The sequence below is a fragment of the Hippocampus bargibanti genome, linkage group LG22, assembly GCF_051943395.1.
Source record: "Hippocampus bargibanti isolate YZ-2025 linkage group LG22, ASM5194339v1, whole genome shotgun sequence".
In the NCBI taxonomy this organism is placed as follows: domain Eukaryota; kingdom Metazoa; phylum Chordata; class Actinopteri; order Syngnathiformes; family Syngnathidae; genus Hippocampus; species Hippocampus bargibanti.
Window position 1 is genome coordinate 36,118 of NC_142755.1, and position 11,024 is coordinate 47,141.

General features: G+C 46.4%; 2 protein-coding genes across 3 annotated transcripts; one reads left to right on the plus strand and one right to left on the minus strand.

Annotated features, from left to right (window-relative positions):
- Window positions 1–3,553: 3,553 nt before the first annotated feature.
- On the minus strand, window positions 3,554–4,877 carry lyrm5a (LYR motif containing 5a). Of its 2 annotated transcripts, none has more exons than XM_088988898.1 (3): window positions 4,769–4,877; window positions 4,533–4,598; window positions 3,554–4,145 (listed from the first exon to the last, which is right to left on the minus strand). In XM_088988898.1, exons 2-3 carry the CDS (start codon window positions 4,575–4,577, stop codon window positions 3,933–3,935), a joined length of 258 nt encoding a protein of 85 aa, XP_088845024.1. In that variant the 5' UTR covers window positions 4,578–4,598; window positions 4,769–4,877; the 3' UTR covers window positions 3,554–3,932. The 2 variants fall into 2 exon arrangements, with proteins under 2 accessions (XP_088845024.1, XP_088845026.1); XM_088988900.1 differs by having other exon boundaries at window positions 4,672–4,796.
- Window positions 4,878–4,956: 79 nt separating this feature from the next.
- dnai7 (dynein axonemal intermediate chain 7) lies at window positions 4,957–10,970 on the plus strand. The gene is made up of 18 exons (XM_088988897.1): window positions 4,957–5,289; window positions 5,397–5,429; window positions 5,565–5,579; window positions 5,678–5,759; window positions 5,833–5,921; window positions 5,987–6,091; window positions 6,179–6,316; window positions 6,388–6,522; window positions 7,418–7,521; window positions 7,590–7,748; window positions 7,834–8,008; window positions 8,323–8,407; window positions 8,637–8,800; window positions 8,863–9,022; window positions 9,412–9,704; window positions 9,781–9,939; window positions 10,494–10,607; window positions 10,683–10,970. The coding sequence occupies exons 1-18, from the start codon at window positions 5,212–5,214 to the stop codon at window positions 10,956–10,958; spliced, it is 2,364 nt and encodes a 787-aa protein (XP_088845023.1). The 5' UTR covers window positions 4,957–5,211; the 3' UTR covers window positions 10,959–10,970.
- The last annotated feature ends 54 nt before the right edge of the window (window positions 10,971–11,024 follow it).

The following is an 11,024-nucleotide window of genomic DNA, read 5'->3' on the forward strand; positions in this document are numbered from 1 at the left end:
GGCCGCCATTGGTACTGTTCACCTTCAGGGTGCCAGTGGAAAATGGACTACTGTTGGTCGAAGAAGGAGAGGAGGGAGGTGTGCAGGGAGGAAATAAGACAAATGGAACGCCAAGAGTATAGAACTAAGCGTAGGAACTTTGGATGTAGGAACAATGACAGGTAAAGGTAGAGAGCTGGTTGACATGATGCAGAGAAGGAAGGTAGACACACTGTGTGTCCAGGAGACCAGGTGGAAAGGGAGCAAGGCTAGAAGCTTAGGGTCAGGGTTTAAGTTGTTCTATCATGGTGAAGACAGAAAGAGAAATGGAGTTAGGGTTATCTTAAAAGAGGAGTTTGTTAGGAATGTCTTAGAAGTAAAAAGAGTATCAGACAGAATTATGAGTCTGAAGCTAGAAATTGAAGGGGTGATGTTCAATGTTGTTTGTGGGTATGCCCCACAAGTAGGATGTGAGCCGGCGTAGAAGGAGACATTTTGGTTGGACTTTGATGAAGTCATACAGAACATCCCGAGAAGTGAGAGGGTTGTAATTGGTGGAGACTTCAATGGACATGTTGGCGCAGGAAACAAAGATGATGAGGAGGTGATGGGCAGGTTTGGACTCCAGATGAGGAACGCTGAAGGACAGATGGTGGTTGACTTTGCTAAGAGGATGCAAATGGCTATTGTGAATACTTTCTTTCAGAAGAGACAGGAACATAGGGCGACCTATAAGAGTGGAGGCAGAAGTACACAGGTAGACTACATTTTGTGTCAACGGCGCCATCTAAAGGAAATCAGTGACTGCAAAGTAGTGGTTGGTGAGAGTGTAGCCAGACAGCATAGGTTGGTGGTGTGTAGGATGACGCTGGCAGTGAGGAAGATGAAGAAACCAAAGGCTGAAGTGAGGACAAAATGGTGGCAGTTGAAAAAGGAAGAGTGTTGCATGACATTTAGGAAGGAGGTAAGACAAGCACTGGGTGGGCAAGAGGTCCTTCCAGATGACTGGCAAACTACAGCGAACATAATCAGAGACACAGGTCGGAAAGTACTTTGTGTATCGAGTGGAAGAAAGGTAGATAAGGAGACTTGGTGGTGGAATGGGGAGGTGCAGGAGTGTATACAGAGAAAGAGTTTAGCAAAGAAGAAGTGGGACACTGAGAGGACGGACGAGAGTAGACAGCAGTACAAGGAGATGCAGCGCACGGTTAAAGTAAAGGTGGCAAAGTCCAAACAAGAGGCCTATGATGACTTGTATGCTCGGCTGGACAGCAAGGAAGGTGAGACTGATCTTTACAGGCTGGCGAGACAGAGAGACAAAGACGGAAAGGACCTGCAGCAGGTTCGGGTAATTAAGGATAGAGATGGCAATGTATTAACAGGTGCCAGTAGTGTGATGGCAATATGGAAAGAGTACTTTGAAGAATTGATGAATGAGGAAAATGAGAAGGAACAAAGAGTAGAAGACGTGACTGTTGTGGACCGAGACGTAGCAAACATTAGCGAGGATGAAGTGAGGAGGGCGCTGAAGAGGATGAAGGGGGGAAAGGCACTCGGGCCTGATGATTTACCAATCGAGGTATGGAAGTGTCTTGGAGAGGTGGCGGTGGTGTTCCTGAGTGGGTTATTCAACAAGATCTTAGATGGTGAACAGATGCCTGAAGAATGGAGACAAAGTGTACTCGTGCCCATTTTTAAGAACAAAGGAGATGTGCAGAGTTGTACTAATTACAGAGGAATAAAGTTGATGAGCCATACAATGAAACTCTGGGAAAGAGTAGTTGAAGCTAGACTAAGAGCAGAAGTGAACATTTGTGAGCAGCAGTATGGCTTCATGCCAAAAAAAAAAAAAAAAAAAGAGTATGACAGATGCAGTGTTTGCTTTAAGAATGCTGATAGAGAAGTACAGAGAAGGTCAGAAGGAATTGCATTGTGTCTTTGTAGATCTGGAGAAAGCGTATGACAGGGTGCCCAGAGAAGAGCTGTGGCATTGCATGAGGAAGTCTGGAGTGACGGAAAAGTATGTCAGAGCGGTGCAAGACACGTATCATGACTGTAAGACAGTTGTGAGGTGCGCTGTCGGTATGACTGAGGAATTCAAGGTGGAGGTGGGACTCCACCAGGGGTCAGCTCTGAGCCCCTTCTTGTTTGCTATGGTGATGGACAGGCTGACAGACGATGTTAGACAAGAATCTCCTTGGACCATGATGTTTGCAGATGACATTGTGATCTGTAGCGAGAACTGGGAACAGGTGGCGGAGAAACTAGAGATGTGGAGATATGCCCGGGAAAGGAGAGGAATGAAGATCAGTCGCAGCAAGACGGAATATATGTGTGTGATAGAAGGCTTTCAGCTAGGATGAAAGGAAAAGTGTATAAAACAGTTGTGAGACCAGCCATGATGTTTGGACTGGAGACAGTGCCACTGAAGAAAAGACAGGAAGCAGAGCTGGAGGTAGCAGAGCTGAAGATGTTGAGCTTTTCTTTGGGAGTGACCAGGTTGGATAGGATCAGGAATTAGTACATTAGACGGACAACGCATATTAGAGGCTTTGGAGAGAAAGTCAGACTGAGATGGTTTGCACATGTCCTGAGGAGAGAGAGCGACTATATCGGGAAAAGGATGCTGAGCCTTGAACTGCCAGGCAGGAGACAGAGAGGAAGACCGAAGAGGAGGTTTATGGATGTGGTCAAAGAGGATATGAAGGTAGCTGTTGTGAGAGAAGAGGATGCACAAAACCGGGATAGATGGAGGACATTGATTCGTTGTGGCGACCCCTGAGGGGAAAAGCCGAAAGGAAAAGAAGAAGAATTGCAACTATTTTGAAATGGGTGGTACTCGAAACATGTAAACGTCTCGACGATTAGCTCGGACGTTAGCTAGAGGCATTTCATTCACCGTGAAGACACACTTTTACGAACTAAATATGCAAAGCTAGTTAAAAAAAATAAAACGATGTACATCTATGCACAGTTGACTTTGTGGTGTGTATGCACCATAACATCTTGGCCAACTTACTGACGTGTTCCCCCCTCTTCATACACAGCATGTACTGTATTTTCTTGGAATGCCCCCTTTCCTCCATAGGACCTCAAATTTTTACTGTATTTTCTTGGAATGCCCCCTTTCCTCCATAGGACCTCAAATTTTTGCTCAGTCCACAATTTACAGCAGAAAATACACAACACTTGACTTCATACGTCTCCTATCCAAGAGGCTTCGTCCGAAACCTTCAAAATTGTACAGATGACGGCTGAAGAAACCTTCTCATCGATGGACCACTACTGTACGCCTGAGAGCTTACACAGACACACTTGACTTCATGTTATCATTTCTATGGCAATGTCCCCTGTGCTGAAATCAGATCCATTCCCATCACAGGAGACGGCTTGACTTTGACTTTGAGTGTGATGAAAAAGGACCAAAAAAAGAAAGTACACGCAACAAAGGATCTGTCAAGGCCGTTGTCTGTCAGGTCTCGTCATGTCGCTTCAGCACGGCAACGGGGTCCGGGGTAACCTCCCCCGCCTTTCTATTTGAGTCAACTGCGAACAAAGATGAAGGCAATCCACATATGTTTTGTCTCCATTTATTTAGTTGTACTTAGGACAGATTGGATGAACTGCACACACATTGACATTCATTCACAGTTATGGTTGTATAATTATGGCTTTCTGCACAAACAAATTGAATAGCTCACAACCAAGTAACATTTCCCAACGTTAACTTTTGATTCTATGTCCAAGAGTCCTTGCGTGGAAAATAAAAACAATTGCTGAATGATCTCACATTTAACATATCATGACGAATTGACCGAGCCAGTCTTCAGGATAGTCCAGGCTAGTATTTCATCGTCGTGCTTGCATCCTTGACATTAATTTCATCTGTGCTGTATGTCATGCATATTAGCATATTTGACAATAAAGCTGACTTTGACTTGACTTTGATAGAATTATCTTTGCGGGTCATAGTACCTCTTCTTCATGGCTCTGTATTTCTTGAGGAAGTAGAGTGCCTCCAACTCCTTGATAACAAACTCTCCTCGTCCCACAAGCTTCTTGATTTGCTCGGCGTCCGTCACATCTTTGTTTTTCATGAAGGCCGACTTGAGGCGCTCTCGGAAAAAGGCAGATCCCTCAGGGTAGTCCCGACCAAGATAGAGCAGCTTTTGGAGAAGAAATCAGATCAACACAAACAAAACATCAGGCAGAGCAAATTGGTTGGATTCAATCAAATGTGTGTGTTTGCTAACCATTTACATTTGTGACAAAAGGAGTTAGCGTTGTCTACAGAAGACTTCTGCGAACTAATGGAGTGACCCCTTGACATTTTGCAAACATCTAAATGTGCATTCAAGACACAAATGTTACACGTATACGACACAAAATGAGAAAAGGAGTGTCTTTCTAAGAGCACGACATTCATTGATGAAAAAATACAGCAATTAATTCTGGGTTGAAACTACAGTGGGATGACATTTCAGTTGGCCTTGTTTCATGGTGTACAAGGCAAAATCCCCACGCCGAGTGAATGAAGCCAAAAGTTCACTTACGTTTTTGTAAAGTCGAATAACTTCACGGCGTAATGGGTTGGCCATGTGGAAAGTGGGACGACACCCCTAAACCGAAAAAGAGGCATGACAAAATATCAGTCATTGAAACGTTGCAGATAGAAAACAATGGGCGACTTACGGATGAGCTTTAGCTAAACAACGTCACGTAACCTAACATAATGATAATCCTACATTTATAAGCGCCTTTCAAGCACCAATGCGAAGCATATACATACACGTTGTGTGTTTGTTTGTTGGCTTTATAGCTGCATGCAGTCAAATGAAGTCAATGTATTCTGGTTATCCTTGTAGAGGTTGTGGAGCAGCCTGCCGTATGTTGTTTAAATGTCGTAAATAACAACACCAGCGTCAAGCTGTTTTTGCTGCTGCAAATACTGCCTTTAAAAATCCAATTCTTACATTCCATTTCGATTGTTGCCTTGTTCTTAAAATGCAGTTCCGCGAAGAATATTGGTTCAGTTTGTTATACGATGGGACTTTGTTTTACAAAAATAAAGTTGAAAGGTTCGCTTTGTTATTTAGGGTGTATATTTTAATCATGCATTATTTTTATTTTGTTATGAATTACGAACTATATTCAGAGTCGCTGCACCATTTTAGGGACGACAAAGACACGACACCAACCAACGGGTAAAAAAGTGCCATCGCGGTCGGTCTTATGGTATTTTTTTGCTTGTATCGGTTGCCATGGAGATCATACGTCCCCGGAAATATTGAAATCACATTCGAACGATTGGTAGGAGAAGCTGTTTTATTGCATTTTATTGCCCAAGTGAACGGCTTTACACCCACTTTTAGCTCTGTTACTATTCGGGTCCTTAATTCTTTACTTTCCATAATCAGTTCCTCAAAGAAGGGCCACACCGAGTCGTCATGGTGAGTTTCGCCTTACAAACAATTCATCCATCTCCGTGTTGCACGTTCTAATATTTCTTTTTCATCTTTGAATTGCATGGTTTGCTATTCTCCTTTCAAACAATGCTTGTACTGTCTCCTGTGATTGACTGAAAGCCTCCCAAGAAAAAGGTAAACAACAACATCAACAGTGTCAGAACGTTTTCCTTTCTTTTAACTATCGTAAGCACCTTCTTCATATGCTTGGATGTTATTTTGCTGTATTCCAGGGTAAAAAGGGCCCCAAACTGACCAAAGCTGAAAAGGCCAGGTTGAAGCTTGAGGAGGAGCAGCGGAGGCTGCGAGAGGAAGGTTGTCAAATATCTCCAAATGTCTTCAAAAACGCATCCAGTGTCCATGTGTAATATGTCGTTTTGGTGGACAGAGGAGGCCCGGATTCGAGCCGAGCGAGAAGAACAGGAGAGGTTGGAAAGGCAAAGAAGACAGGAAATATTGGATATGCTTGAAGCAAAGGTATCCAAATAACACAGCAATGCGTACTTGGCACAATCACATCCTGTCTTTGTTTTTGCCGAAAGGACAGCAAACGCAGGGGCGCTGAGGTGGGAGAACTACGCTCCCTTCTGGCAAACAATTATTCGGCTGTCGTGAAACACAAAAGCGAGGCCGCGCAAATGTCCAGGGTACAGTGAGGAAAAAAACAAACAAAACTACTGCCATTCAAAGTGTGATGGCCTCACAATTGATTAGACGCGTTCATGTTCATCCAGTGGGAAAAATACATGCAATGTAGTGACATTCCCGATCCGGCAGTGCAGCGGGAAATCAACACCTTCATCGGTTTGTGGAGGGATGACCCCGAGTGCAGCGCAAAGGCCGTGTTCCACCAGTGCAACATTGCCATACAGGTCTGCAGTTTTGGCACGCTCATTCCAACATGTCCTGTCTTGATTTCGAGCGGCTTCTGTGTCCCTGGCAGCTGATCGAAGAGCTGGAGGTGCTACTCAGGGAGGTGACCGATGCCAATGACATCCCCAAATACCAAGAAACACTTTTGCATCTCCAGGACATCGTCTATGCCAAGATTCTCAACCTCAGCATGGAGATCCTCAAGGTGTATCCTCGCCGCCTAAGTTCCGCCTAAGTCTCGAGCCTCAAAATATCCCCTTTGAACTACAGTAAAGTCTTGTTATATCGATATCGGGTATATCGATAGTCCCGGTTATATCGATACTATTTCTATGCACGCACGGAGAAAATTACATGCAAACAGGGTCGGATATATCGATAGTGCCGGTTATATCGATATTTTTTCGGACTCCCTTGAATATCGATATAACGAGACTTTACTGTATATTCGTTTGACTATGTTTCATGATATCATCGTCACGGTCAGTCATGTGGACGTGCCTGTCGTCCAAGGCAGTTATGGATGAATGTGTATTTGCACGTGTGACTAAGACCGCTAGCCCAAAACAGCAGGAACAGCCAACAACAATATGAAATAAAATAACCAACTAAATAAATACAAAAATGGTGGCCAACCGTGGGTTCGTGTCGGCTGTCTTCCTTTAAGCAGGATTTCGAATGTGATCAGTTCACACAGCAGCCACATTTGCACTTATAAGAGGCTAACGTCAGTCATCACATCATTGATTCCTTTTCACTTTCCCTCTTGAAGATGTGATTTGAGTTCTGAGAGGTTGTGGTTACAAGTTAGACGTTGCGTCCGTGCTGGAATTGGATTTTTTTTCAATAAAGTTCTGACAGGTTAGACCTTGCATCCGTGCTGGAGATGACCAAAAGGTGGCATGAGAACAGGGGTGTGTAGACTTTTTATAACCGTGAGGAACAATATTGTATGTGTGTTTGCTTGCTGCTTTCTTTACCTGGATGGCGGTTGGACAGATGGAAAGACCAATTCAGTGTGTCGCGGTGGGCCTTCTAGTGACAATCAAGTCAGAAATCCCGATTGGGTTGCGAATAAGGTTCGTCTGGTGTGTGTTTAGGAAGCCAGCAATACCATCGACACGGAGACGGGCAACATGCAGGCGGTGATTAAGGACAAAAACACCACAGTGTGCGTGTGGGCCAATCTGATGAGGAAGGCAAGGTAGTGACTGAGTGGCAAGGTGCTTCAACGGGGACAAAAAGTCTCGAGCGCTTTGTGTGATCTCTCAGGTTTAAATGTTTGACCTTCGCGGGGGTGGGCATGGGCTTTGCGCTGACCAAGCAGCTGGCCATGAGCAACGTGGCCGTGCGCATCCTTCACACCAGCTACGACCACTTGTCCACCATCTCCAGGATGGCGCACGTGGAAACAACCGTGGCACCGCCCAGGTCCGTCCGTCCCTCCGTCAACCTCCCTCCCGTGGCCCCGTCCGCCTTTGGGGGCAATTGTTGCAATCTCGCCCCGCGCGTACAGGTTGCTTACCACCTTTGACGAGTTGGCGTCCGAGACGCCGGAGCGGGACCAAGAACCAAAGGAGACGCCAGAGGTGACGCCGGAGGAGCAGCAACAGGAGCCCGCCCAAGAGCAGGAGTCGGAGCAAGTTGTGGAAGAGGAAGAGGCGCCGGTCCCGGACTCTGAAGAGACCAAGGTTCGGCCACACCTCGCCACACATCATTCTGCAACAACAAAAAAGGCTACATTAAATCTGGATTCGTGTCAATCCAAGCGTGTTGGATTTCATATCACAATCATCTTGATTGGCCAAATGTGGAGAACACACAAGGAATTTGCCTTGGGTAGAACACGCCGCACTAGTATCATCCTAAAAAAGACATGACAAATAAGTATGGAGGACACCCATCAAGGCTAATCTAATCTCAGTCCTTCTAATGTAAATGGTAGCTCTCAGGAATAACAGAAATATAGATATAAGCTGCACATTTGACATGTTTTTTCTTGCAGCCTTCAGAAAGCTACCTGACGGGCACCACTGTCCATGGAGACGACGAGGAAAGCCAGATCAGAACGCAAATGGAGGTGATGGCAGGTAAACTCATCAAACCACAAATCAGTGATCAGGTGTACTTGGCCATTCTTGACAGTCCCTTCAAGTCCATCTTTGCCTCCCAACGGCGCAAATTACAAGGGTCCCAATACGCACCCTTGAGGGTACTGCTTGAACATCAACCCCCCATCTTGTAAAGTCAATTGACAAATGTGCAAAAATCAAAGTGATGGCAATGCTGCGTTTGCTCGCTCGCTCACCTTTGGTCCAGCCGAGGTGAGCCCTCCGCCAGCAGAGGACGACGCCGCGTTTTACGGCGACGGCGCGGAGGCGGTGGACCTGAGGGAGTTCACGCCTCTGGGTGGAGTCTTCTACTACCAGTTGTTCCACCTGCCGCCGCAATCTCATCACATCAAGGGCTGGGAAATTCGAAAGGTGGGACAAAATACACCACAGTTGACATTTCAGGATGATCATGACTCCAAAATGTTTTCTAGATATCGGAATCCGGCTTGAAACTTTTCCAGTGCATTCCCGACAAATCATACCAAACAGAAGAGGAGGAAGTCGCTTGCCCGCTTGTCGGTTTGTCTGTGAGGCTCCCTGACACGGTGGTCTTCCTGGAAAGCCCCCGTGTGGCCCGCTGGGATGCAGAAGGTAGGCAATTCTACTTTCTAGACAATCGCCACGCTCACTCCAGTCATCGGCAACGTTTGCAACTACTTCTGGTCCGCAAAGGAACAAGGGGTCAAAATACACTTCAGTTGGAGTTGGAGTGCAAGTTCCAGCAGTGGCAGTCGTAGGGGGTGACCCTGGGTAGGCATGGAGGGGCCCTGGAGGGCTACGGCATCCTCAACTTTGTGCCCAGTAAATGCAGCATTCCAAGCGAGTATTACATGCAGAAACTGAGTACACTGTGACGACGTGGAGTAGCAGGGCCGAATACAGTGATTAAATGATGGCAGGGAAGCCATTTTGTCCACTGAAAATCAATCTGTTCAAAGACGAATGAAGTGGCCTTGAATGGAGTCATTCTCTGATTTTAGCCAAGTATTGGAGGACGGACGGCATCAGCGACTTCTCTTGCGCCGAGCATGTGCTTGATGAGGAGGTGGACGGCGAAGGGGAGGGGGAAGGCGACGGCCAAGGGGCGGAGGTGGAGGACACGAGCGGGGTGACAAAGGTGTCCTTCAAGATGGACTCCTTCTACCCATTCGTCTTGATGCAACGCACCTACGCAAACTTTCCCTTCCGGAGTTGGGAGCTTCGTCCGCTGGGTCAAGACTCGGCTCTCTTCAGCATCCGCGGGGCCCTCATTGACCTCAGCATCACCATCCAGGTGGGCGTCCGGAAAGACCACACGCAGGACACAGAGGAAAGCCCCTTTTGGGACTTTTTTTCTGGCTCTTTTCCAGGGGAATCAGTGCATGTTGCAAACAGACAGAGAAGTGGCTCTGGCCAACCTTTTTGGCAAGTGGATGAGCGCGGCCCAACTGCAGCAGGCCATGGTCAAGGCGGGGATCAACGTCTTTGTCAACCAACACACCGACAAGTTTGTCACTTCCTGCCGCAAGGTACACGTGCAACGCAACGTGGAACGCCTACGAATTTGATTTTGACATTTGATTGCCACTTCAGTCTGAAAAAAAAAAGTCAATATTTGATATCATTGTCGTATTCGTGCCAATTCAGGATGAGATAATGTCTATTCAGTTAGCTATCCCCACATTCTCTTGCAGTTGTTTATTTTTTTTTATTATAAAAAAAACACCCCTACATGGCTACGTATCAACTTGTAAAATTGTTGTCAATAGAATACGTGTAAACCATTTAACATTGAACTCATTTTTATGGATCCAATAGTTGGGCAAGCTATGAATGATTGAAATACATTTTAACAATCGATGTATTGATAAGTCCTCAATAATTGTGCATTTTTTAAATGTTGAATATGTTCAACATGTAAAACAATTGGCCATTTATCTTGTATCGATCTTTGATCTTCTATCTATCATTGATGTCATCTTTCAACAAGCTGCTCCACCAGCGCGCGCTTCCGTTTTGCATGCGTCAAGCTATTTGTTCAAGTGTCCAAATGACTTTTGATGCGACTTGTTTTGTGCGAAAGGACCCACGCAGGGAACACGTCGCCTATGAACAGATGGCCCTCTTGGCATCCGTCTGCGCCTTCTCGTGGAGCAAATGGAACGCCCGATGCGGCCCGGAATATCTGGTCATCAAGGTTGGCCCGGCCTCGTGCGTTTTGTGGGAACCACCTCGGCGCACATTTCAAGCGACGCCAATTTTGCCGCGTCAGGTCTGCGAGCACCGAGGCCTCGACCCGCCGGCCCAAGACTTGTGGAGTCTCTACCTGGTGACGGCTCAGAGATTCCAAAAGTTGGAGATGACGGAAAGCAGCGAGGCTTTCTGCGCCGACCACCATCCCGACAGCGAGTTTCACTCCACCTTCATCCACATGCTGCAGGACAACATGAGCCCCGAGGGGAGAAGTCAAAGCCGGGAGGCCCACTTCCTCTTCGTGGACACCGTTCAGAGTCTGTTCTGCGCCATCAGGCCGCTCATGTTTTGCTAATCCTGCGCGCAATCAAAACACCTTACATTGCATTGTAGGACCGCCTACTTTATTGATGCAAGAGTC